At 41.2% G+C, this 26,689-nt stretch overlaps 5 protein-coding genes and 1 long non-coding RNA gene across 6 annotated transcripts; 4 read left to right on the top strand and 2 right to left on the bottom strand.

The window, feature by feature from the left end:
* Window positions 1-177: 177 nt before the first annotated feature.
* LOC101021583 (histone H2B type 1) lies at window positions 178-1,082 on the bottom strand. The gene has a single exon (XM_003897178.5). It carries the CDS (start codon window positions 969-971, stop codon window positions 591-593), a length of 381 nt encoding a protein of 126 aa, XP_003897227.1. The 5' UTR covers window positions 972-1,082; the 3' UTR covers window positions 178-590.
* Window positions 1,083-1,233: 151 nt separating this feature from the next.
* On the top strand, window positions 1,234-1,927 carry LOC101021227 (histone H2A type 1-D). The gene has a single exon (XM_009204583.4). The coding sequence runs from the start codon at window positions 1,288-1,290 to the stop codon at window positions 1,678-1,680; it is 393 nt and encodes a 130-aa protein (XP_009202847.3). The 5' UTR covers window positions 1,234-1,287; the 3' UTR covers window positions 1,681-1,927.
* Window positions 1,928-2,278: 351 nt separating this feature from the next.
* Window positions 2,279-3,898, top strand: LOC116275258 (histone H3.1). The gene has a single exon (XM_031666988.1). The coding sequence runs from the start codon at window positions 3,269-3,271 to the stop codon at window positions 3,677-3,679; it is 411 nt and encodes a 136-aa protein (XP_031522848.1). The 5' UTR covers window positions 2,279-3,268; the 3' UTR covers window positions 3,680-3,898.
* Window positions 3,899-11,416: 7,518 nt separating this feature from the next.
* On the top strand, window positions 11,417-12,029 carry LOC101021945 (histone H4). Its single transcript, XM_003897179.5, has one exon. It carries the CDS (start codon window positions 11,463-11,465, stop codon window positions 11,772-11,774), a length of 312 nt encoding a protein of 103 aa, XP_003897228.1. The 5' UTR covers window positions 11,417-11,462; the 3' UTR covers window positions 11,775-12,029.
* Window positions 12,030-12,090: 61 nt separating this feature from the next.
* On the top strand, window positions 12,091-24,276 carry LOC103883545. Its single transcript, XR_002521298.2, has 3 exons — window positions 12,091-12,765; window positions 16,191-16,344; window positions 23,700-24,276. It is a non-coding gene; the product is annotated as an uncharacterized LOC103883545 (long non-coding RNA).
* On the bottom strand, window positions 16,090-17,092 carry LOC101020893 (histone H2B type 1). The gene has a single exon (XM_017957659.3). The coding sequence runs from the start codon at window positions 16,778-16,780 to the stop codon at window positions 16,400-16,402; it is 381 nt and encodes a 126-aa protein (XP_017813148.1). The 5' UTR covers window positions 16,781-17,092; the 3' UTR covers window positions 16,090-16,399.
* Window positions 24,277-26,689: the final 2,413 nt, after the last annotated feature.

Genomic DNA, 26,689 nt, shown 5'->3' with positions numbered 1-26,689 from the left:
AATGTTATTTTGCCAGTAGCCAAACTTTTCTTTAAACAAAGAACAATTTTGATTATTAGTGCTGCATCCAGGCACCGGTGTTCACATTTTTCAGTTTTCATGCACATGGCTTGTCTTGCTTTCCTTATATTTTGAAGAATTTGATTATATTATTTTAACCAGGCAAACTTGCCAATGCTGTTATGACTAAACCGGAATTAAGGAAGACATTCTTTTTCCCCACACTGTCAGTAGCAAAAGAAATATTACTTAATTTCAAAAGTTCTTTGCTTATGAAACCAGTTTGACAAGGGACACATCACAGGACAACATAAGAAAAATGTGCACATCAGCACAATGGGCTAGCCTTGTAACCAGCACTTTGGGTAAAACAAATATGCTACCACTAATTTAAGATTAAGTACAGCATTTTGCCTTAAAGCAGTCAAAAGAACTGTGCTCTAGACCTACACAGCAGCAAACCCCTCAAATCAAGATAAAACCAAATCTGTTGGTAAACACAGAAAATATGCAGGTAATTACAACTCTATAGCTGAAAAAGTGGGTGGCTCTTAAAAGAGCCTTTGGGATTGGGTATGAAGACGTTAGAATTACTTAGAGCTGGTGTACTTGGTGACAGCCTTGGTGCCCTCGGACACGGCATGCTTGGCCAGTTCCCCGGGCAGCAGCAGGCGCACGGCCGTCTGGATCTCCCTGGAGGTGATGGTGGAGCGCTTGTTGTAATGTGCCAGGCGGGAAGCCTCCCCCGCAATGCGCTCGAAGATATCGTTGACGAAGGAGTTCATGATACCCATGGCTTTCGATGAGATGCCAGTGTCAGGGTGGACCTGCTTTAGCACCTTGTACACGTAAACGGAATAACTCTCCTTGCGACTACGCTTGCGCTTCTTGCCATCCTTCTTCTGCGCCTTGGTCACCGCCTTTTTGGAGCCCTTCTTTGGGGCAGGAGCAGACTTAGCAGGTTCAGGCATGTTAAAGAAACACCTCGTCCACAACCTAAAGAAAAATGACAAGTATCCTCACTCTGCAGCTCGTAATATCTCTAGAGCTGGTGTCCTAAACTGGCGTTTGAAAACTTACATATTGATTGGATAAATTGTCTCTGTGTGCCCCGTCGTATGCAAATTAGGCGATTCTCGCGATTCTTTGTAATTGGTAGGTTGTCCTAGCCAATCAAATAGCGTTATTTACAATTCGGCCTCCAAGTATAATAGTTTCTCACTTGCTAACAAAATTCAGTTTTAAATTTTTCACTGCGTTGCTCAACATCTATTTTAAGATATCAAAATGTCCGGACGTGGCAAGCAAGGCGGAAAGGCTCGAGCCAAGGCTAAGACCCGATCTTCTCGGGCCGGGCTCCAGTTCCCTGTGGGCCGAGTGCACCGCTTGCTCCGCAAGGGCAACTACTCCGAGCGAGTTGGGGCCGGCGCGCCGGTGTATCTGGCGGCGGTGCTGGAGTACCTGACTGCCGAGATCTTGGAGCTGGCGGGCAATGCGGCCCGCGACAACAAGAAGACCCGCATTATCCCCCGACACCTGCAGCTGGCCATCCGCAACGACGAGGAGCTAAACAAGCTGCTGGGTAAAGTCACAATTGCTCAGGGCGGTGTCCTGCCCAACATCCAGGCTGTATTGCTCCCCAAGAAGACTGAGAGCCACCACAAGGCCAAGGGCAAGTAAAACGAGAATTTGTATATTGACTTTTTACGGAGGCAATCTTAACCAAAGGCTCTTTTCAGAGCCACCCATATATTCATTAAAAGGGCTCATATTTTTTTCCATGTCAGCTATTTTGCAGTTTTTAGTAATTCTTCTACCTATAAGTTGGTGTCCTTAGACTGTGCAACGTGAAACTAACCTTCCATTTTAAAGTCGCCATAAAAATAGTTAAGCAAATCGGCAGGGCGCGGTGGCTCACGCGTGTAATCCCAGGACTTTGTAAGGCCGAGGCTGGCGGATCACAAAGTCAGGAGTTCCAGACCAGCCTGACCAACATGGTGAAACCCCGTCTCTACTAAAAATACAAAAATTAGCCGGGCGTGGTGGCGCGCGCCTGTAATGTTAGCTACTAAGGAGGTTGAAGCAGGAGAAAAGCTTGAACTCCTGAGGCTGAGGTTGCAGTGAGCCGAGATCGGGTCACTGCACTCCAGTTTGGGCGACAGAGAGATACTCTGTCTCAAAAAAAAAAAAAAAAAAAAAAAAGGAAACTAATTAAAATGCAGAGACAGTATATGTCACAGGTAATTTAAATCGATCAATGCAGCAGCCTCTTACGATTGCAAAGCTGTTAAAAGGCGTGAGAAATACAGGAGAGAGGTTAATGTTCGTCAGTGTTTACATTTACATACGAATGTAGTGACTTAAAGCAACAGAACCAGAAACAACCTTTTATTATCTTTTGTATGCATCTTAATGATACGAAATTACCTGCAATTTGTAAGGATTTTTGAGGTCTGTTTTTGCTTTTTGCAAGCCACTTTCCACTCTACTGAGCTAACTCTCATTAATTATAAATAGGAATATAAACCTACATCCCCTGGAGCCAGATGGCCCTTAGGTGGAGCTTTTCTTTGCACAGTGTTCAGCATGACTACAAGGGCACACTGGTCTTTTTGTGCCATTTATAAATTTGGCTATTTCTTTTCTTTACAGCAGATTACACAAATACCAGTTGAACTTGTAAAAGATGAGAGTGCTTTCATGTGAGGATGTCCTATTGTAGTTAAATATGTGTTCATGTTGCTTGGCATCAGGTTTCAAATTAATAGTCATGGTGTACTTGGAACAAATTATTGAAAATATCTCCAAATTTAAATAGACAAATCAAGATATAAAATTAGCCTTTCTAAACTTGAGGGTAAAAAGAAATCACTTGACCAATCACAACTAGCGCGCGTTTTTTCAAAACGTTGATCAAAGCCAGTTTCAGGCGCCAACGTTTTTTTAAAAATTAAGTAAGACACGTTATCCTAGTAGCTAGATAAAATTTTGCAGAGGAAAATCAAAGTACGTTTTTTAAAAAAGACAGAAAAATGGCACAGAGGGGAAAGGGTTGAAAACACCAGCAGTTGAAGGAGACGGACGGAGGAAAGTTTTAATATTTGGTCTACATGCAGGAGATGTTCTGTTAGGGAGTGGAGGTCTCCACCAATGGAGCTGCAGGGAAAAGGCTGCCTGGTCCAATCAGAACAGGGCTGCCTTTATATATACGGGTAGAAAAGCCTAGGCTTTCGGTTTTTCGTCATTTAGCGGGGTTCAGAAGTTGGCAATGGCTCGTACCAAGCAGACAGCTCGCAAGTCCACGGGTGGGAAGGCGCCACGCAAGCAGTTGGCCACCAAGGCTGCTAGAAAGAGCGCTCCGGCCACCGGCGGCGTGAAGAAGCCCCACCGCTACCGGCCCGGCACCGTGGCTCTGCGGGAGATCCGCCGCTACCAGAAGTCGACCGAGTTACTGATTCGCAAACTGCCATTCCAGCGTCTGGTCCGTGAGATCGCGCAGGATTTCAAGACCGATCTGCGCTTCCAGAGCTCGGCGGTGATGGCGCTGCAGGAGGCCTGCGAGGCCTACCTGGTGGGGCTCTTTGAGGACACCAACCTATGCGCCATTCACGCCAAGCGAGTGACTATCATGCCCAAGGACATCCAGCTTGCTCGCCGCATTCGTGGGGAGAGGGCGTAAATTTTGTTGTGAATGTGTGCTAACCGAAACCCAAAGGCTCTTTTCAGAGCCAATCACCTTTTCTATAAAAGTTGCTGTGTACTGCTGCTGTCCGTAAACTGGAATCTCTGTTCAGTCAAGGTAAGTAAGCATTCTTACCTCTATCCCTCTCCCCTTCCTTCACGGAATTGGTGTAAAAAATTTAATAATTGGGCAGTTATTAAAACAGCCTTTAAGGTACTCTAGTTTTTAATTTCTGTTTTTGGGGGGCCGCTTTCTGGGGCTTGGGTACCTCCGGCTTGGGAACTTTCTTGGCCACCTTTGACCAACCAACCTTTTCCTCCAGCAGCCTCCATCCGCAAAAGCCTTCTTTGGGGTCTGCTTGGTACTTTTCTTCGGAATAAGGGCGCCCCAAGCTTTCTTGGGCCTTTCGGCTGCCGGGACAGCTGTCTTGGGCATGACTGCAGCGGCTTTCCTGGCCTCGGTCTTGATTTTCCTAAGACCGCCTTGTTTAGCGGGGACGAATCCGAGGCGCTGCTCTTCTTAGCACGAAGATGCCCTCGTTTGTTTTCAAGGCCTAACCTTATTCAAATGATTTTTTAAAATTTGTATTTATTTTTACAACGAGGTCTCACTATGTTACCCAGGCTGATCTCAAAACTCCTCAGCTTGGCCAGGCGAGGTGGCTCAGTCTTGTAATCACAGCACTTTGGGATGCCAAGGCGGGCGGATAACGTGATGTCAAGAGTTCGAGACCAGCGTGCCCAACACATTGAAACTTCATCTCTACTGAGAATACAAAAATTAGCCAGGTGTGGTGGCACACGCCTGCAGTCTCAGCTACATGGAAGGCTGAGGCGGGAGAAGGACTTGAACCCGGGAGGCGGAAGTTGCAGTGAACCGAGATGGCCCCACTGTACTCCAGCTTGGGCAGCAGAGCTAGGCTCCGTCAAAAAAAAAAAAAAAAAAAAAATCCCCAAACACAAACAAAACCACCAAAAACAACTCCTTAGCTTAAGAGATTCTCCCGTATTGGCCTCCCAAAATGCTGAGATTACACCGCGACCGGCAAGCTCCGGCTTAATGCGGCCACTCTACTTAACATAGCCGCCAACACCTTGAGCGCGGCAGCAGACAGGCTGCTAGGTCATTAGTGAACTCAGGTACCGAAGGAGCCTGGATGTCTTGCGCTTCACTGCACCTTCGGACTCGCAAACCTTTTTCTTTACTTAAGTCTTTGACTTGGGAGATACACCAGGAGTCACGGCATGTAAAGTTTCGGACTTGATTGTAGGTTTGGATATCTAATAGTTAAAAAAAAAAAAAAAAATCAGGCTGCGAGTGTATCTATGATTACGTGTTATGTCACACATAGACACGCTGCGCGCTGATTGGTTCCCAGCTCACTCTTTCAGCTTGGCAGCAACCTAGTCTCAACCCTGTTTCTGAGTTGTTTGTTGAAATTCAGAAAAGCAAAATAGTTTAAATTTCCTGAGGAGGAATCACACCAATTCTATTCTACAATGAACCAGAACGGCTAAGCCTTTATGATCTTTACATTTTCTTTCTCTAGTTTTTATTAAGGCAGCCTCGGCCTTTATCAAACGCTCCAGCTTTCAGAGATTCACAGTTCAGAGGGACAACTTGATTTTCATTTAAAATATAAACTCTTCCATTCGTGTCTTAAATTGCTTGCTGTCTCATAATAGCCTACACGTTTTTGGCCTATCATACAGTGAACAACTACTTGATTTTCATTGAGATTTAACCAGGAAATCTGTTTTATATGAGAAGAGAAATAACAGGTTCTTTTTGAATTTCTCCAGAAGAACAGCAGTACGGATACTTAGAACAACAGCTCTTTCTGATAAAATTAGTTAGGGCTGAAAATGTTTTATGATAGCTTCTTGTTACTATTTGGATATTTAGTTAATTTGGGAGGGTTCAAATAAATGTTCAACATTTCCTTGGGAAAATGGGAAATACAATGATCAGTGATTCTCCTGATGTTGGGACTGTTTGCATAGCTGAACTCAGGAGAGATCCAGGAAAGGGCATAAAAGACAGAGAGTTTGACTCGTTTATGAGTCAAAAAAAATTTTTTTTTAAATTTTTACTGGGGGAAATTAATTACTAAAATGTTCATGAGTCTTTGGGTTCAGGGGTCTGTCATGCTTGGGGACATGGGGAAGATAAACTTTTGCAAAATATTCAAGTAACAGGATCAAGTATTATACACACAAGCACCACACACACACAAAATTTCCTAGAGAGAGAAATTTAAAGAACAACCATGTTTCATATTCAGTACTACATTTCTTGTTTAAACAACGATATAGGCTTATAGTGAATGAAGTACAGCTTATGTTCGATATGAGAGGAAAATGGAGTGATGGCAGAAAGTGATTTAACTGATTTTCTTCACTCCTCAATGTCTTGAACATATGTTGATCTGGGGAGCATATACATTTATATGTTTTACTAAGACTATGAAGGAAGTAAATGCTGGGGACAGAGCAAAACCCAAAAGGTGAGGGTTTCACACTTTTTGATCGCATCAAAATACAAATGACTTAATGTAGCAAATGCAACTAGGACATGAACAAATTAATGTTAATAAAAATTAAAATCAAATGGTTGAGATGAGAAACGAGCTAAATATGAATCACATTTACTTTGAGTGTGTATTCACTTTTTATGGAGCCCATGTATTTCTATTCTTAAAATGGCTTTGACCCATTATATTTGATTTCCTGGAGCACCAACAAAGGAAGAACTGACTTGTAGCCTTCCAACTGCGGGACTTCTCTAAGGTACTGTCCTATTTGCCTTCATGGGTTTGGGAGTTAGTTTCTTGCAGGTAACTAAAGTCTCTCCCTTCAGGCCTGTCCTCTTGCCTAAGTATCAAATTTGCATTTCTGGATGATTGCTGGATATCCGCTTGTTCATCTTCTGTACCAGACTCTCAGTATGACCATCCTCATCTAAGTAGCTTCTGTCTAACTAAGATTGCTGGATATTGGCTTCATTGTTTACCTATAACACACCCTCAACATATCCAACCACATCTAGGAAGCAACCTTTCAAGTGACATTCCTATATATTCTATTCACAACAACACTATTGCTTTGTTAACCGACACTTCAATTATTCCCTTTCCTTTGTTGCCAAATCCAATCTGTTACTAAGTTTGGTGAATTCTCCCTAAATTCATCTTCCCTTGTTTATTTGCCTTTTCATGGTTGTAATTCTTGCTCTTCTATCTCTTCTTTGGACTGGCTATTGTTACAGCCTTCTGATGGGTGGTTCCTTTCTCTCATCCCTTTCTGCTGTCATTCATCCTCTTCATTGCTCTGGGTGAAATCTTCCTCATATGAGCTTCAAATTTATGTGCCCCATCTCCTTGTAGCTTTATGTTTTCTTCACTTAAAAACTGTTTTTCTCTATTCTTACAAGCCATGAAGAAAAAGCTGGATTCGTCTGGGCGTGGTGGCTCACGTCTGTAATCCCAGCACTTTGGGAGGCTGAGGTGGGTGGATCACCTGAGGTCGGGAGTTCGAGGCCAGCCTGACCAACACAGAGAAACCTCGTCTCTACTAAAAATACAAAAATTAGCTAGGCATGGTGGCGCGTGCCTGTAATCCCAGCTACTCAGGAGGCTGAGGCAGGAGAATCGCTTGTACCCAGGAGATGGAGGTTGCAGTGAGCGGAGAACACGCCATTGCACTCCAGTCTGGGCAACAAGAGTGAAACTCCGTCTCAAAGAAAAAAAAAGAGAGAGAAAAAGCTGGATTCATATAGCTTTAGATTTAAGAATAACTTTAGTATGGCAATCAAACTCTTTTATATGGCCTTAAATCAACACTCTGGAACTCTGGTTTAGTAGAAGTATGGAATTTGCAAACATGATGACATGTATTTGAGTCTTGTTTTGCCCCTTAGGAGCTATGTGATCTTGGTCTAATTATATTACCTTTCAGAGTATCTTTTTTTCAGTTTTTTTCTTCTTTTTTCTCTCTTCTGCACCATTTTAAACTTCAAACTAATCTAATGATGTATTTTGAAATGTTTATATTTTTCATTCCCCGTCTCTCAAAATCGATGAGATCTCTCTCTGTTTTGAATTCTTACATTGATTTCTTTCTTTCTTTTCTTTTTTTTTTTGAGACAGAATCTCACTCTGTTGCCAAGGCTGGAGTGCAGTGGCGTGATCTCGGCTCACTGCAACCTCCATCTCCCATGTTCAAGCAATTCTTCTGCCTCAGCTTCCAGAGTAGCTGGGACCTGGGACTACAGGTGCATGCCAGCTAAGTTTTGTATTTTTAGTAGAGACTAGAGATGGGGTTTCACTATATTGGCCAGGCTGATCTTGAACTCCTGACCCTGTGATCCGCCAGCCTCCGCCTCCCAAAGTGCTGCGACTGCATGCGTGAGCCACGGCACCAGGCCGCCCCCCCATTGATTTCTTAGAAGGTCATTATAATCTGTTTCATATTAACTGCATACTTGTCCACTTTTAAATCTTCCTAGTAGTTTACAAATAACTAAAAGTACAGATTGGTATTATAGTATGGCATACAAATATTTACGTAAAAAAACTTGCAGAAATACATCTAGGGAGTTGTGTCAAACCAGAACATAATTCAACTGTCCTTAACTTTCCATTTCTTTATTATGCCTTTGTGGCTACTCCCCAAATGCTTGTTTTCTGCAGCAGTATGCCCTGTGCAGTATTGTTGACATAGTAGTGCTTGACTCTTGTTTTTCATTTTAAATTGAATAACTGGGTGAGGCATTATACACCATTGAAGATGCAGATCAATTATGAAATAGGTAACTTGTTCAAGTTTTCACCATTTAGCTCTGAGTGGCCCACACTATGCCTCTCCTTCTAAGAAGCATTTTATTTTATTTATTTATTTATTTATTTATTTATTTATTTATTTATTTATTGAGATGGAATCTAACTCTTGTCCAGGCTGGAGTGCAGTGCTATAATATTGGCTTACTGCAAACTCTGCTTCCTGGGTTCAAGTGATTCTTGTGCCTCAGCCTCCCATGTAGCTGGGATTACAAGAGCATGCCACCATGCCCAGCTAATTTTTGTATTTTTAGTAGAGGTGGGGTTTCACTATGTTGGCCAGGCTGGTCTCGAATGCTTGTCCTTAGGTGATCCACCCACCTTGGCTTCCCAAAGTGCTGGGATTACAGGCATGAGCCACTGTGCCCCGCCTAGAATAATGGTTTTAAATGCATTAGATAATATATAGGAATACAAAATAAAACAATTATATTAATATGCCATTATCAAATTATAAAAAATCCAAATTGGTGAAATATTAACATATGTGCTTTTAAATTTTTTATTTTATTTATTTACTGATTTTGAGACAGAGTCTCACTCTGTTGCCTGGGCTGGAGTGCAATGGTACAATCTTGGCTCAGTGCAGTCTCTGCTTCTCAGGTTCAAGGGATTAGCCACCCAAGTAACTGTGTGCCAATATGCCTGATAAATGTTTGCATTTTTAGTAGACACAGGGTATTGCCATGTTGGCTAGACTGGTCTTGAACTGCTGGGCTCAAGTGATCCTCCCATCTGGGCCTTTCAAAGAGCTGGGATTTACAGGCATAAGCCATGCCCTGGCATAGGTGCTTTTTAAATTAATACATTAAATAATAATCTGTCCATGTGACTAAGACTTATTATAGATTGGAAGGATTTAGTTTTTTTTTTTTTTTTGAGATGGAATCTTGCTCTGTCGCCTAGGCTGGAGTACAGTGGCACCATCTTGGCTCACTGCAAGCTCCGCGCCTCCTGGATTCATGCCATTCTCCTGCCTCAGCCTCCCAAGTAGCTGGGACTATAGGTGCCCACCACCATGACCAGCTAATTTTTTTGTATTTTTAGTAGAGACGAGGTTTCACTGTGTTAGCCAGGATGGTCTCGATCTCCTGACCTTGTGATCCTCCTGCCTCAGCCTCCCAAAGTGCTGGGATTACAGGCGTGAGCCACTGCGCCCAGCTTTAGGATTGAGATTTTTAAATGCAATTTTGAGATATTGGCAATGGCAATGTGATACAAATAAAAGCACTTGTACTGCCAATTATACTGTTTGTTGCCTGAGTTCATACATAGAGAAAATGCTAACTTTCTGTTGGAGAATAGTAATAAGGAAAAAAAAAATTTTGATTTTTTTTTTTTCCTGTACTTATTCTCAGATCCCCTGAAGCCTTTCTGTGTATCCCAGGCTAAGAACTTTACTCTGCAATCTTTTTCCATGTATCATAAATTCATCAAACAGCAAACAACTGTGATAAACCTGGTTCTCCTCTCAAGTCATGGAGGAAAAACCAAATATTCCACCCAAAGGACCTGGAACGTTTTATGGGGATTAACAATGAGTTAAGTTTTTCATTATTTATTATTTTGAGGAGTTCTCAAAATCAGATTTTAGCAAATTAGAAAACTCTGTCTCATCCCTTTCGAAGGGTGAACCTTAAGGATAGGAATTGAGAACACCCACAATATTGTAATATACCATAATTAATGTTTAATGATTGCTTATTTGGAATCTAGACATTATTTTAAGCATTTTGATAGGATTATCTCGTTCCAACTTAACAAATAATTACAAGTTAGAATTTTAAAGTACATTTAAAACAAGGAAACTTTGTATAGCTTGCCCAGGGTCACCCCCACAGCATGTATGTGGAGCAGGCTGTCTCTATGATAGTTTGACTGGATACTATGATGCCAATTTGTTGGGGTAATAGAATGTGGTGAATGATACAGCGCTGGCTACAATCTGTCCTGTGATTAAAGGCACAACCAAAGCATACAATCAAATCATAAATTTTCATAAATTTCAGCCCAACAAGGTTCTAATTGTTTTGGGGATGTACATATTCATGTCTTCAACGGGCCCTAAGTGATCTTATCCTAATTTGACCTCTAAATGTGTAACTTTCATATGCTTTTAGTTCCCTCAGTAGCACTATCTAGCCTGCAGGCTGAAGAGCCCTGCTTGGTTAACTAGGAATGCATAAATCGATAAAAAATAATATCAGAGACAATAAACATATGATTTGCTTAAAATACTTTGAAAGCACCTTGTGGCCTGGCGCGTGGCTCACACCTGTAATCCCAGCACTTTGGGAGGCCGAGGCAGGCGTATCACAAGTTCAGAAGTTCCAGACCATCCTGACCAATATGGTGAAACCCCGTCTCTTCTAACAAAATACCAAAATTAGCTGGGCATGGTGGCGGGCGCCTGTAACCCCAGCTACTCAGGAGGCTGAGGCAGGAGAATGCTTAAACCTGGGAGGCAGAGGTTGCAGTGAGCCTAGATCGTGCCACTGCACTCCCTCCTGGGCAACAGAGCAAGACCCTGTCGCAAAAACAAACAAACAAACAAAACCCAACAAAACACAGCACCTTGTGAGGGAAAGAGTGTGTACTAATTATTTCATATTCTGGGAAAAGTGGGGGACAGCTGTCAGGCTTCTTTGTCAAAAGTTTATGAACTGATGGCTCAGTTAATGACTAAAAGTATGATGTGTATCTACATACACATACATATCTAGGAGTATTTATGAAATCCCAACTGAGACTCTTTTGTTGCCTCAGGCCCCTCCTGGTCTCCTCCATTCTGAGCAAGGGAGAATTGCACAGAAGGGCGGGAACTGACTGTGGTTCCCGCCACTGCTCATGAGGTTTTCAAACAGGTCCGTCATACTGTTATAAAAGTGCTGCGTGGCTGTGCCAGAGGTATTGTGTTACAAGCTTCACAGCTGCGCTTTCGACATGTCTGGTCGCGGCAAGGGTGGGAAGGGCCTAGGTAAGGGTGGCGCCAAGCGTCACCGCAAGGTGTTGCGCGACAATATCCAAGGAATCACCAAGCCAGCCATCCGGCGCCTGGCTCGCCGCGGCGGCGTCAAGCGTATTTCTGGCCTCATCTATGAGGAGACTCGCGGAGTGCTGAAGGTTTTTCTGGAAAATGTAATCCGCGATGCTGTCACCTACACGGAGCACGCCAAACGCAAGACGGTCACAGCCATGGACGTGGTGTACGCGCTCAAGCGCCAGGGACGCACTCTGTATGGCTTCGGCGGCTGAGCTTAGCTCCACAGTTTGCTATCGCAAAACCAACGGCCCTTTTCAGGGCCACCTATCCACTCAGGAGAAAGAGTAGTAGTCACTGCTTAAAATTAATGTAGTTTCACGTGTTTAGTAGCTTCGGTTGTCAAGTTCAATTGTTTTATTACGTCTTGGCTTCATATCTTACTGGCTAGTGAGGATAGTGTATCTTTTATTTTTTGATTTATTTTCAGACAGTCTGGCTCTGTCTCCCACGCTGGAGTGCAATGGCATGATCTCGGCAAACTGCAGTCTCCGCCTCCCGGGTTCAAAGGATTCTTGTGCCTCAACCTTCCGCGTAGCTGAGACAACAGGCTTGCGCCACCAACACCCGCTAATTTTTGTAGTTTTTGTAGCGATGGATTTTCGCCATGTTGCCCAGGCTCGTCTTGAATTCAAGCTCAAAGAGATTGCCCCTCCTCGGCCTCCGAAAGTGCTGGGATTACAAGCGTGAGCCACCACACATGGCCTGTGTTTTCTGTATTACTGTAAGGAGACTGATGGCAAACTACCGCTAGCATTCTGCATGGCTATCAGAGAAAGAAAGTAGCAAAGACTGTAGCTGTTGGAGAAACAAGGTAACAAAACCTGTATCACAGAAAGCAAGTGGTAAAGGCTGATTCTGCTGTGAAGAATAGGGAAAAAAATGGAGGTAGGTACTAGTTCCTACCAAGGCATTGTTATATGAAAGGAAGACAAAATGGCGTTCACATGGTTATGGGTATAGGGGGGTAGGAGGTGTGTGGGAGGCACTTAACTGGCAAATACAATCTTTAAAGAAGAAAGTAGTAATTACCGTGGGAGAAACAACCATGAAAGTATATAGGATTCTCAATATTTTTCAGTGGAATGGGGAGAGGCCAACTTGTTTGGCTGTGTTCCTCTGAGCTGCCTTCCATCCGGAGCTACTGATTTTCTATTGTTGAATTTAAAAGGACTTTTTATTAATGTACCCGCGGCCAATTTAAAGGTATGTTGATCGAGTTTTTGTTGTTGTTGTTGGCCTTTTATCTTAAATAGTTTTAGACTTTATTATTAACACAAGTCATTTTACCTTAAATCATAGATCAGGCCACTGTGGTTGCATGAATGGGCATTTAAAACCGAGGTTATCATGATTAAATTCCCACCTTCTTTCCCTCTACACCTCAGGAAATGAGACAAAAATAAGTATGCCATTCTCTAGTGGGTTACTCCAGTCCTTGTTCTTAATCACTGTAAAATTACAATCTCAGGACTATCAGTATGACACTATTATTCACTGTCCTCAAAATGGATTTTAGTTTGTGGAGAATATTGCATAAACCCTCATTTTTCCAATAAAGTTTTTTTCACTTTATCATAATAAAAAGAAAGCTGGACAGGTGGCTGTCTAGCAAGAGGCAACATTTCCCGGTCTTTCTGGGAGCAGATGTAAGCATGTGGCTACATTATTTCTAACACAGGTGAGACACAGAAAAGTTACTACCAGGTCTGGGCTTTGAAACTTTCATGTTACCTTCTTCCCCAGCTATAATGGTATTGATTTTGTTTTGAGCAAGCAGAGACCATTAGGCCCTAGGAGATGATAGAACGTTGACTTGGAAGGAACGAAATTTCCTGATTGATCACAAGGAGCAGAGCTGCTTCACAAAGCTGGACTAATCACAATGGATTTGTTCCATGAAACAAAAATACCTGTCTTTAAGCTTATTTATTGTTAAGTCTCTTTGTAAGCAGCATAATTTTATCACACAAAATTCAGTTTTGTTTCATTGTGGAATGTCCTTCCATTGACCTAAAAGCTCTTTGCAGAAAAGCTGATGCCAAATGAGCCTGTCGACTTGGTATCACCTCTGTTGTGTTCCATTATAGACAGAACACTGGGGCTAATTACAAGTTAGAGATCAGGCAGGGCACATGGCTCATGCCTGTAAGCCCAGCAATTAGGGAGGCCGAAGTTTGTGGATCACTTGAGGTCAGGAGTTTGAGACCCTCCTGGCCAGCATGGAGAAACCTCATCTCTAATGAAAATACAAAAATTAGCCGGGCATGCTGACACAGGCTTGTAGTTCCAGCAACTTCAGGTCCGGGTCAGAGAGACTCTATCCAAAAAAAAAAAAAAAAAAAGAAAAGTTAAGAGATCAATGGGTAGACTAGATAGTCTATATGTCTTCAGCAGTGGTAACCTATATATTTAGTGGGCTGACTTCCTTAAAGAGTGGTTCTGCCACGCATGATGGCTCTCACCTGTAATCCCAGCACTTTGGGAGGGTGAGGCAGGGGCATCGCCTGAGGTTGTCGGGAGTTCGATACCAGTCTGACCAACATGGAGAAACCCTGTCTCTACTAAAAATAAAAAAACTAGTTGGGTATGGTGGTGCATGCCTGTAATCCCAGCTACTCAGGAGGGTGAGGCAGGAAAATCGCTTGAACCCAGGAGGTGGAGGTTGTGGTGAGTCAAGATCTTGCCATTGCACTCCAGCCTGGGCAATGAGAGCGAAACTCTGTATCAAACAAAACAAAACAAAACAAAACAAAAAACAAAACAACAAAAAAAACAAGAGTAGTTCTTAGTAATAGATGGATCAAAAACTCCTTTGAGAATCTGTTGAAAATAGACAGATGAACATAGACATTTTCTAAGGCTCATGCTCGGAAACTCAAGGAACTCCTAGGGCTCCCTGGATTCCTGTCAACAACCAGAAGTCTGGGATTTCAGGGTCTGAGATCTAGAGATCCCAAATTTAAAGATGGAGAGGAATCACAGACATAATACCAAATAATACATTGAAAAGGAATAAGTTTATTTTGTTACTATTTACTGAGTGAAACCGACCTATATATTCTTCTCCTCCTTTTTTTTTTCTTTGAGATGTAATTTCCCTCTGTGTCCCAGGCTGGAGTGCAGTGGTGTGATCTCAGCTCACTGCAACCTTCACCTCCCTGGGTTCAAGCAATTATCCGATTCTTCTGCCTCAGCCTCCCAAGTAGCTGGAACTACAGGCCTGTGCCACTATGCTCAGCTAATTTTTGTATTTTTAATAGAGACAGGGTTTTGCCATGTTGGACAGGCTGGTCTTGAAATCCCGACCTCAGATGATCCGCCCTCCTTGGCCTCCCAAAGTGCTGGGATTACAGGCTTGAGCCACCATGCCCAGTCTATTGTCTCTCTTCTTTTACTAGGAAGATAAATCTTTTGTCTGTCTTGCTCACTGCAGTATTTCAATGCCTGGCACAGAGGGAATGCAGCCAGTATTTGATGAAATACTAAATGAAATCCCTTCAACTACTTTCTGATTTGTTTATTGTATCCCCTGCTCCATTACTCCTGCCATTTCTTTGGCTTGAAACTTCATCCTCTTTCAACATCATTATTTCCCTCCACTGCATCCAGTCTCCTGCCACAGGAAGCATATTCCTAGAACTAGTTATAATTTTGTTAGTCCCTGCTCACAAGCTTTCTATAACTGTCTGCAAAATAAATCTAAACTTCATTGTTTGACATTCAGACTCTTCACAATCTTCTCCCACATCTTTATCACAAGAAAACTCCATTAAGCAGGAGGCTTGGTTAGCATATTTTTTATATCAGCAATCTCCTTTAACAAGCTCTCCAGGTGATTCTGATGCACACTCGTCTGAGAACCACTGTTCTCAGTGCAAAAGTCCTCAGTACAAAATTCACTGCTTGGCACTTCAATGTGAATGAATGACTATCCATTTTCAACCTGCAGGATGTAGCTTTCATCCACCTTCGCCTGGAAGGTGCTTGTATCAGGCAGTGCAGATGCCTCCTCCCCAAAAGTCATTTCCCCTCCTTTCTTCCTAATACAACTTTATTTCTTTGTTCCCTGACTTGTTCTCCGGAGAAGGCAGAGTTCCTTTTAGCCTCAAGGATCTGATTAATTTGGCTACACCTATCCTAAAGATCACATGCCCCTTATTAATGATTGGATTGGGGATAAGTATATAGTCAGCTTTTGTGATTAGGAGAATCCTTAACAATGGAGACCCAACTTCTCTAAGAACATGATTAAGATGAGATGGGGATTGTCGACCAATGAACAATGTGTGTTGTGTGCAAATGCGAGTGTGGTTGCACAGAGAATTGTCTAGTTGGTGAAACCAGACAGGTCGCAGAGGTGGGGCAGTGGAGGGAAGAGGGTTTTATTTTTTCCTTTACAACCTAAAAATCCAAATTAAGACCTTTTTGAAGGAATTGAGAAAAGAAAGGAAAAAAGCAAATTCAACATTAAGAACTATTTTGAGAGCAGCAGTCTCCTCCTTCCCCACCCCCGCTCCAGCCCCCTATGTGGGCTTCTTTTGTAAAACCCGTAGACTTTTAAGGACTCAAGAAGAGAAACGTAATTCGTCTTCATAGAGCAAAACCATGAAATTACTGTTGTTTCTTAGGTGCTATCGACTGATACCTCATAAAACACGGAAACCAGTTTCATAAAGCCACCAGCCCAACAAGTACCATTTTAAGTTTTAAAAACATGCCTACTTCAGCTGCAAGAGTTTCCAGTAACTTCACGTGTCAGTATATAGCTCCAATTGTGAAAAGGTGAGTGGCTCTGAAAAGAGCCTTTGGGTTTACTAAGGCAGTTGCAAAGCTAAGTTTACTTGGAGCTCGTGTACTTGGTGACGGCCTTGGTGCCCTCCGACACGGCGTGCTTGGCCAGCTCCCCGGGCAGCAGCAGGCGCACGGCCGTCTGGATCTCCCTGGAGGTGATGGTCGAGCGCTTGTTGTAATGCGCCAGGCGGGAAGCCTCGCCGGCGATGCGCTCGAAGATGTCGTTGACAAAGGAATTCATGATCCCCATGGCTTTGGAGGAGATGCCGGTGTCGGGATGGACCTGTTTCAGCACCTTGTACACGTATACGGAGTAGCTCTCCTTTCGGCTGCGCTTGCGCTTCTTGCCGTCCTTCTTCTGCGCCTTGGTCACTGCCTTTTTGGAGCCCTTCTTTGGGGCCGGAGCGGATTTCGCTGGCTCAGGCATGCTACCTTCGCTGTTCTGCAAGTAGGAATCAAAATGAAATCTACATCTCACGATCCTCGGAATTTGTAGACAATGTTATGTAAATGAAGATTTAGTTTCTCTATCTCTGATTCGTTCTTTTGTCGTGAAGTCTGCATGCAAATGAAGGAGCCTAGGTCTACTCTCCTATTGGTCGTATCCTGAGAGCAGTTTTCGTGCACGGGTCACCTAATTAACATTTTATATAACACGTTCCTGGCATTCCAAACAATTCAGATTAGTTTACTTATTCATTTTAAAAACTAAAAGTTGCTCTCCTCTATGCTTTTAAATGCCAGGGAGACAAAGCTTCTGGCGCAGTTACGTCTTCGAATTGTAAGGTCGGTTTAAAAGCTCCTGGAAAAGCTATTCCTTGGCATTCTGATGTAGATTCTAGAGCAGCAGAAGAGACCTGAAGAACGGCGAGCTAGGCGACCGGCGATCACCCGCACAATCCCGAGAACAGTGTTTCCCACTTTTTACAGAGTGCACAAACACATCATGAAAATAAAGGGCAGGCAATAATGGTCCGGAGAACAACAATAACAACAACAACAACAAAAGTAAATAGCATCTCTTGAAGAGAGCTAAGACAGAAAAGCATGTCTTAGCCAAAATGGCTTCAGTCCTTAATGGAAAAGCAAGTCACACCTAGTTTAGCCCTACAGCGAGGATCCGAAATAAATATTCAGTCTTACTAGTGAAAATATTATTTAAAAAATTAAAATGAAAGAGTCCGCTATTTAACAAAGAGCTTTACTTTCAAGTTATTATTATTATCTTTGGCTAAAGCCCGCTTCTTAGCTAACTGTTCAGTTTAAGAAACTGTTCTTCCTAAATTTGACTGTCCTTTTTAAGCCCTCCTCCTTCACCCCAGGCTCCCCAGGCCCCTAGACCCTCTCCTCTCCTGCCACCATTCCCACTTCCTGGGTCCTAAGTCTCCAGGCATGAAGGTGCTGCGCAAAATGTATTCCACTCTGTGAGTTAGCATCTAACAAAAGTGTACTCTGAATTTATTGTCTTATGTTTGTTTCACAAAGTAATTTGTTTTTCTCACTTCAGTGATGACGAGAAAACTTTAAAATATGTTTAACATCTTTTTTTTTTTTTAAATTTCCAATTTAGCTAATGTAGCAGTGTTCAGAATAGCTAATGCGCTTTATTTGTATTTATTTAATCAAAAAATCTTGGGGCGGGCGTGGTGCCACTTTTCCCTTAATACGGTTTAAATGTTCTGTCTCATTTGTCTTTCTCCTTTTGGGATTACACGTCTGTAATCCCAGCACTTTGGGAGGCCGGGGCGGGCGGATCACAAGGTCAGGAGATCCAGACCATCCTGGCTAACAGGGTGAAACCCTGTCTCTACTAAAAATACAAAAAAATTAGCTGGGCGTGGTGGCGGGCGCCTGTAGTCCCAGCTACTTGGGAGACTGAGGCAGGAGAATGGCATGCACCTCGGAGGCAGAGCTTGCTGTGAGCGGAGATCCTGGCATTGCACTGCAGCCGGGACAAGAGAAAGAGAGACTCCATCTCAAAGAAAAACAAACAAACAAACAAAACGGCCTGGAGTGATGACTCACGCCTGTAATCCCAAAACTTTTGGAGGCCGAGGGGTGTGGATCAGGAGGTCAGGAGTTTGAGACCAGCTTGGCCAATATAGTGAAACCCCGTCGATACTAAAAATACAAAAATTAGCCAGGCATGGTGGCGTACGCCTGTAGTCTCAGCTACTTGAGAGGCTGAGGGAGAACCCCGGAGGCGGAGGTTGCAGTGAGCCAAGGCTGCACCATTCCACTCCATCCTAGGTGAAAGAGTAAGACTCTGTCTCAAAAAAAAAAAAAAAAAAAAAGCTTATGTGATATTACTTTTTTCTCATTTAACAGAAAGGGAAATTAGAGAACTCAAGTGGCGGCGTCCTGCCTAAAACCCCATTGCTTATACTAGGTGTAACCAGAATGATGATTTAGGCAATCTGACTTGTATCTAGTCCGTTAGAAGACATCTTCACCTACCTTGGTGGGCTGTGTTGCAAAAAGAGAAACGGCGTTTTTCTCATGTTAAAAGAATGGAAAATGAAGCATTTCTTTAATGACTAAAAGAGGTTAGAAATGAAAAAAATTTTTGATTCTATGGTATAACTTAGTAGAGAAAAAGGAGAAAGACAAATGAGACAGAAAATTTAAACCCTATTAAGGGAAAAGTGGTAAAGGGAGAGAAAAAATAAACAGACGCAGTGGAAGGAGAGACACGTGAAGAGTAGGATAAAAAGAAAAAGAAATTCACCTAAAGAGGATGAACTAATATGTTGGAGAGACACAAAATGTATATACACAAAGAAAACCACAGAGAGAGGAGTTCATGATACAATCTGCAACTGCAAGAATAAACACAAAGAAAAGTGCAGATGAAGGCCCTTAACTACATCCAAACTACACATATCAGATATTCAACTGACAAGATTGGATTGAGACCCTTAAGTGATTTAAATGAGGTAGGTAACACTGCCATTCGTGATTTTTGAAATTCCTGCTAAAGACTAAAATTTCTGTACTTATATATCTATATGAATAAAAATGGTGATATGGCACACAATTAAGAAAAAGACAATGGGAAATTTAAAAATGACAGTAACTGTAGAGTGGCATTGAGATTTCCTGTTTCTGATTGAGATCTCAAGAGAGTTTTAAACTTTTTATAGTGAATAGATTTGTACAAAAGGATATATGCAACATAAACAAGAATTATAAAACAAATGGTTGGTACTTAAAAACCCAGTTTAAGAAGTAAAATATCATTAGTAATTAATAGGCCCTGTATAACTCTCCTCAGTTCAGTGGGAGAGACAGGAAGAACTTTGAGCTAGGCGAACAGCAATCACTCACATAATCTTATGAACAGTATATTTCACTTTTCACAGAGTACACATATACATCATCAAAATAAAGGGCAGTTTAAGAACTAGAATGTCAGGCCGGGCACAGTGGCTCATGCCTATAATCCCAGCACTCTGGGAGGTCAACATGGGTGGATCATCTGAGGTCAGGAGTTCAAGACCAGCCTGATCAAAATGGTGAAACCCTGTCTCTACTAAAAATACAAAAATTAGCTGGGCGTGGTGACACACGCCTGCAATCCCAGCCACTTGGGAGGTTGAGGAAGGAGAATTGCTTGAACCCAGGAGCTGGATGTTGCAGTGAGCCAAGATTGTGCCTCTGCACCCCTACCTGGGAGACAGAGTGAGACCCTGTCTCAAAAAAAAAAAATTTTTTTTAGAGAAGGGGATCTCACTATATTGCCCAGGCATTCTCCCGTCTTAGCCTCCCCAGTCACTGAAATTACAGGTGTCAGACACCAAGCCTGGCCCTACATTTTGTTTTAATCAATCTTATTTTTGTTTTTGTTTTTTGGTTTTTCTTGGTTTAAATATCTAAGAATGGATTCATAAATTGTAAGTCATTTCATTTTGCCTATTTTTATCTTCACATAAATGGAATCACAAGCTGTATATAATTTTATGATGTTTTTATCCAAACCAATGTTTCTGAGATTCATTCATGTTCATATATGTTACTCCAGTACCATAGTTTCATTATTTTAAATAGCTAAATATACAGTAACACTAGTTTACTCAATTTATTATAACAGACCTTCATATTGTGTCTATCTGGGATTATCGAGGTCATTACTTTGGTGAACTTTCTTGCACATGTTTCCTGGTGTAGATGTGCACACATTTCTCTAGTATATATGTAATAAAGTGAGAGGCTGGTTGAGACATTCACATAGAGCTGCTCAGGGTGAAGATACATCTATAGATCTAGAGCTCAAGGCTGAAGCCTGGCATAGAAAAATGGCAGGCCACCCTGCCATCCCTCAACCCTTAATGTCCTTGCAAGGTTTGAAATGTCTGGATGGAGGGAACCATTTTCCATTTCCTATTTCTCACTAGGTAATATATATTTTTTTCAGCTTCTGAGTTCCCTTCCCTGCCCCCCTTCCCTCCCATCCTTTCCCCTTCCCTTTCCTTTGCGGGCGTGGTAGCACACACCTGCAGTAGCTTGATCTCAGCTCACCACAGCCTCTGCCTCCTGGATTCAAGCAATTCTTGTGCCTCCGCCTCCTCAGTAACTGGAATTACCTGCATGTGCCACCATGCCTGGCTAATTTTTATATTTTAGTAGAGATGAGGTTTCACCATGTTGGCCAGGGTGCTCTCGAACTGCTCACCTCAGGTGATCTGCCGGCCTTGACCTCCCAAAGTGCTGGGATTACAGGTGTGAGCCACCACTCTTGGTTGGGCCTGATTAATCTTTTAAAGATATTTTGATTGTTATTGATGATAGGATCTTTAAAAGCAGAATTCTATGAATTAAATCTGTTCATTTTTTCCTGGAAATTATGTAGAGATGGATTAGTGAATTTAAATCTTATTAGATTAGTTGCCTTCCTTGATAAGATAAATTGCATGAATTTCTTTTTTAAATAATTCAATCAAAGCACAGATAAAGCATCAGTAATTAAAATGTTCAGTGTTAATTCAAGTAGGATTTGGTTGTTTAAGTTAAAGAAATGAAACAAAATGAATGACAACCCTATAGAAATGTAAGATCTAAGAGGGCAGGAATTTTTGCTTGTTTTATCCATGGATGTATATCTAGCACTTAGAATAGTGCCTGGCACATAGTACCTTCACATAAACATGTGAAAGCTGGCAGAATATTCCAGATTACAATATGCCATTTTGGCATAAGGATTATTTTGAGCTAAAGGGACTTAAAAACAGCAGATGCAAGAGGGGTGCTCTGATCTCCCGTTTTTCTTCCTAGAAGTAGAAGATAAAACCTCCCTATAGAAGATGTGCTCCCTGGCTGGGGTTAGTGGCTCACACCTGTAGTCCTAGCACTTTGGGAGACCGAGGCGGGCAAATCACGAGGTCAAGAGATGGAGACAAAAATTAGCTGGGCATGGTGGCACCTGCCTGTAGTCCCAGCTACTTGGGAGGCTGAGGCAGGAGAATCGGTTGAACCACGCCCGGCTAATCTTAGTAATTTTAGTAGAGACGGGGTTTAACCATATTGGCCAGGATGGTCTGGATCTCATGACCTCGTCATCTGCCCGCCTCAGCCTCCCAAAGTGCTGGGATTACCGGCCTGAGCCACCAGGCTCGACCAATGAGTCTTCTTTAAATCACATATGATGAAGGGTGGTTTTTGCAGTAAGCCATTTTTGGAACAAAAGAAGGTGGGGAGGATTTCTTTAACCATTGCTGTTTTTTGATCACAGAGCTCAGATAAAGGTAAACAGGCCATTGAAAACTGCCTATAAAATAGGCAAAATTAAAATGAAAAATAATATCAATATTATTAGTTTCAATCAATGATATATCATTTAAATCTCACTGGGTCTGATGTTTAAAAAAATAAAAATGTAAAAGATTAAATACATTTGGTTTTATTTTAATGTAATCAGAAATTAGTGACATATATTATTTAAAGCAATATATGTTGGATATCATGAAAATTGCTTGTCTAGTCATACTTCCTGAATCCCAATTGCTCTCAACTCTTCTGAGGTAGTAATCACTTGATGATGAGCTGAAGGGTGCTGTTACCTGGACCACAGGATCATTACTTTAAAAACAAAATTGGCTAGTATGCTTACAAATAAGTAGATTTCTCTGATAGTCATCTTTCCCATAAAAGTTCTCTCCAGCTCCAAGAACAGTGATTTTTTTTTTTCAGGTTTACATACAATGAAACTCAAAAATAATGTGAGATATTAAATTAAATGGAATATATCCAAGGTATTTTGCTATATGGTTGTAATTTCATGGAAGTTTTATTTTGCCTTTCTAAAAAAAAAAAAAAAAAAGCATGTGTCAGTTTCTGAACATGAACAGTATTTTATCTTTTTACGATTTTTTTAAATTGAAGCAAAGAATATATGTAATAATGTGCCTTAGAGAGTACTCCTCTTATTTGGGCCTAAAAACAAATCATGCGTGGATTTAAAAACACAATAATAACAATAATAAAGAAGATGAGGGACAAATATCCCCGGAAAATGTTTACCAAGACATTGCTAGTTTAGCAATATTAGTATCAGACAAAATATTAAAGCAAAGCTGTTTACAGGGATAGAGAGGGACACTGTAAGGACTCTTATCTGCAATGTGGAAAACAAGATATTCCAGAAAACTCTATTGAAGCAATACACCTATGAACTAGAGAAACCACAACCAACAAACTAGTACTTAGTTACTCAATTAACAAAAAACACAAGGGGCCGGGCATGGTGGCTCATGCCTGTAATCCCAGAACTTTGGGAAGTCAAGGCGGGTGAATCACTTGAGGTCAGGAGTTGGACACCAGCTTGGCCAACATGGTGAAACCCATCTCTACTAAAAATACAAAAATTAGCCGGGCGTGGTGGTGCGCGCCTATAATCCAAGCTACTCAGGAGGCTGAGGCAGGAGAATCGCTTGAACCTGGGAAGTGGAGGTTGCAGTGAGCTGAGATCATGCCACTACAGTCCAGCCTGGGTGAAAGAGCAAGACTGTCTCAAACACACACACACACCCAAAGAAAAAAAAAGCAAAGAAAAAACCACAAGGGAAATTCCCATAAACCATCCAGAACAATAAAATTTAGAAGCTGAAACGAGGGTGACAAATAGGACATCTTTGGTTCTCTGGGTGCAAATACCATTAATCAGGATTCCGAGCTCTGGGAATTAAAGTCTGCCCCTTAGGGAATAGAATTCTAGGCTCTTAAACAAAAGTGAAGACACATAGCATAAAGCCAGAATGCTTTGAAACAAGGGTAGCCTGGAGAAAAAAAGGAAAAAAGAAGAAAAAAACCTAGTAAACATCCCTGGGATAAAACCTTGTTTGTCTCTACAGGACTCTGGCTCTGAGGAAGTGGATGGAGAAAATTGTCCCCAAAGATTTAACCCTAAGTTTTAATGAAGTCTTGAGTTCAATGAAGACGTCCTGAAATTAAATTGACTCGGGCTTATAGTGCCCCCTCGTGCCTGATGAAGACAAACACAAATCCCTTCAGGAGGAAATCATCTTGAACCCAAGTTCTCTACATTTATACACATTATCTATTTATTGAGCAATCATTTATTGAACACCTATTATATGCCAGACACTCTGTCAGGAACTTAGGATGTTTAAATATAAGGTCGTAACAAATGTCACAAAATTGAAGAAAAACAGACACTTTGGAGAGTTTGGCTTATAAGCAAAGAAGAGCCTTCTGTTTCCTCCTAGATCCCTAAGCAAACAAAGGATTTCAGATATTGAAATGATTAGATACAGACTATAAAAATAACTATTTACTAAAAGTTTAATGAAATAAAAAATAGAATAATAAAACAATCAAGGGGCACGGGATAATCAAAACCAAGTACATTTGAAAAAGAACTAAAGAGAACTTTGCTATACTCCATAATGATAAAATAAAAATCCAAAAGTAAGATGTAACATTCAAAACCTTATATGCACTGGACTACCGAACCACTACTATGTCAATAAATAACTGACAGAATTAGAAGGGGAATTTCAAATTTACAATTGTAGGGTAACTTTTCAATATTCTGTATGAGTGTTAGACACTTATATTACAAACAAAGAAAAATGCTAATGGTTGTCCAGGATTTGAATAAGACAATAAGCAAATTTGATCTATCTATAATTACCTTCATTTGACATAGAAAACATCCCTTCTATTTTTCAAAGCATACATTGGACAATTTCAAAAAAAAAAATTAATCCTGGTTTCAGAAAGTTATAGAAATTAATGAACATAACTACAAAAAGGGAGATATAAAGAACGATAAGAGAATGCTGTGTAATGTTTACAAAAAATTAAACTCAGTGGAAAATAATTTTCAAGAAAAAGAAGAAAATTAATAGACAAGCTGAGTAAACAAATTATGATTATGAAAATAAGGTAGGCAGTTAAAAAAAAAAATCTTTTCTGTGTCCTTCCACCCAAATACTGCCAAGTCCAATCTGATTTTCCAAGTTTTAGTGAATTTTTAAGGAATAGATCATCTCTTATTTTTTTTTTTTTTCTGAGATGGGTCTCGCTATGTTGCCTCCGCTGTAGTGCAGTGGCTATACACAGGCGTGATGGCAGCACCCTACAGTCTCTAACTCCTGGGCTCAAGTGGTCCTTCTGCTTCACCTCCTAAGTAGCTGGGACTACAGGGACATGCCACCTCACTTGGCATGATACCTATTTTACAGAATCTGTTACTATAGAAAAATAGCTCTCCTACTCACTTTTTTCTTTTAAAATTGTATAACGTTATTACCAAAACTGGAGGAGAATACAAATTTTAAAAAGGGAGAAGAAAAAAACAAAAGTATAGCTTTGTCTCACTAATGAACATTCATTTTTGTTTTTTAGAAATAAATGCCTATTATGAGAAAACATGGAAACCAGAAGAAATTGCAGAGACCATATTATTTAAATAAATAGCATATTATATAGGGTTTATTCTAAGAATAGAAGGAAGTTTAGCATTCTAAATCTGCCAGTTTAAGAAATTAATAAAGGAAGGCCCAGAGCAGTGGCTCACGCCTGCATTCCTAGTACTTTAGGAGGCCGAGGCAGGTGGGTCACTTGATGTCAGGAGTTCAAGGCCAGCCTGGCCAATGGCAGGAACCCTTGTCTTCTACTGAAAATACAAAAATTAGCCAGACATGGTGGCATGCACCTGTAGTCCCAACTACTTGGGAAACTGAGGCAGAAGAATCACTTGAACCTGGGAGGTGGAGGTTGTAATGAGCTTAGATCAAGGCACTGCACTCCAGCCTGGGTGACAGAGTGAGACTCCATCTCAAAAATAAAATATAAAATAAAAAGATTAATAAAAAACGTGATCATCTCCAAAGATAATGAGAAAGCATTTAACAAAATGTAACACTCTTTCATCATAAACACTTAACAATGAGAAGAGAACTTCATAAGGAGTAGCTACAGTGAGTATAACACTTAATGGTGCCATTTTGGAAGGATTCCCATAGAGGTGGAAGGAAGACAAGTGTGGTGTGAAACTACTCCTATTCAACATGGCATCACAGAGTTTGGCCAATACCATGAGATAGGAACAGACAGTGAGAAGAGCAAGGATTCAACAGGAAAAGATGATTATTTTTGAAAATAACGTAATTGTCAAGGTAAAAGTTCATGAGAATCTATAAACAATTACATCAAATAAGAATTGGAATTAGTGGGCATAGGCCAGGCACGGTGGTTCACACCTGTAATCCCATCACTTTGGGAGGCCGAGGAGGGTGGATCATGAGGTCAGGAGATGGAGACCATCCTGGCTAACACAGTAAAATCCCGTCTCTACTGAAAATACAAAAAATTAGCTGGGTGTGGTGGCACGTGCCTATAGTTTCAGCTACTCGGGAGGCTGAGGCAGAAGAATCGCTTGAACCTGGGTGGCAGAGATTGCGGTGAGCCGAGATTGAATCATTGCATTCCAGCCTTGGCGACAGAGCAAGGCTCCGTCAAAAAAAAAAAAAAAAGAATTGGAATTAGTGGGCATAAGAGTACCATACAAAAATTCATGGCATTTTTGTACACTAGCAATTACCTATCTGAAATCAAGATATTATAGAAAAGCTAGACATCACAACAGTACAACAGATTCTAAATCCAAGAGTAAATATTTCAAATGTATATGATAAAAATTTTGTAATGTCATTAAGTACATAAAACAATATCCATTTTAAAAAGAGGCAGCTTTATAGTGTACTATGTTTATGTTTTGTGATGATTCAATATACTAAAATGTTCATATAAACTCTCCTAAAAGGATAGTTTTCTAAATTACTGAAAAATGTAATGTCAAGCAAACCCTAATGAA

The sequence above is a fragment of the Papio anubis genome, chromosome 6, assembly GCF_008728515.1.
Source record: "Papio anubis isolate 15944 chromosome 6, Panubis1.0, whole genome shotgun sequence".
Classification (NCBI taxonomy): Eukaryota; Metazoa; Chordata; class Mammalia; order Primates; family Cercopithecidae; genus Papio; species Papio anubis.
The sequence above is the reverse complement of the archived record's forward strand: the minus strand, read 5'-3'. Positions and strand labels throughout refer to the sequence as shown.

What these genes read in the sequence shown, in the direction of transcription:
- LOC101021583 (XM_003897178.5), bottom strand. Translation starts at nt 971, where the DNA reads ATGCCTGAACCTGCTAAGTCTGCTCCTGCCCCAAAGAAGGGCTCCAAA.
- LOC101021227 (XM_009204583.4), top strand. Translation starts at nt 1,288, where the DNA reads ATGTCCGGACGTGGCAAGCAAGGCGGAAAGGCTCGAGCCAAGGCTAAG.
- LOC116275258 (XM_031666988.1), top strand. Translation starts at nt 3,269, where the DNA reads ATGGCTCGTACCAAGCAGACAGCTCGCAAGTCCACGGGTGGGAAGGCG.
- LOC101021945 (XM_003897179.5), top strand. Translation starts at nt 11,463, where the DNA reads ATGTCTGGTCGCGGCAAGGGTGGGAAGGGCCTAGGTAAGGGTGGCGCC.
- LOC101020893 (XM_017957659.3), bottom strand. Translation starts at nt 16,780, where the DNA reads ATGCCTGAGCCAGCGAAATCCGCTCCGGCCCCAAAGAAGGGCTCCAAA.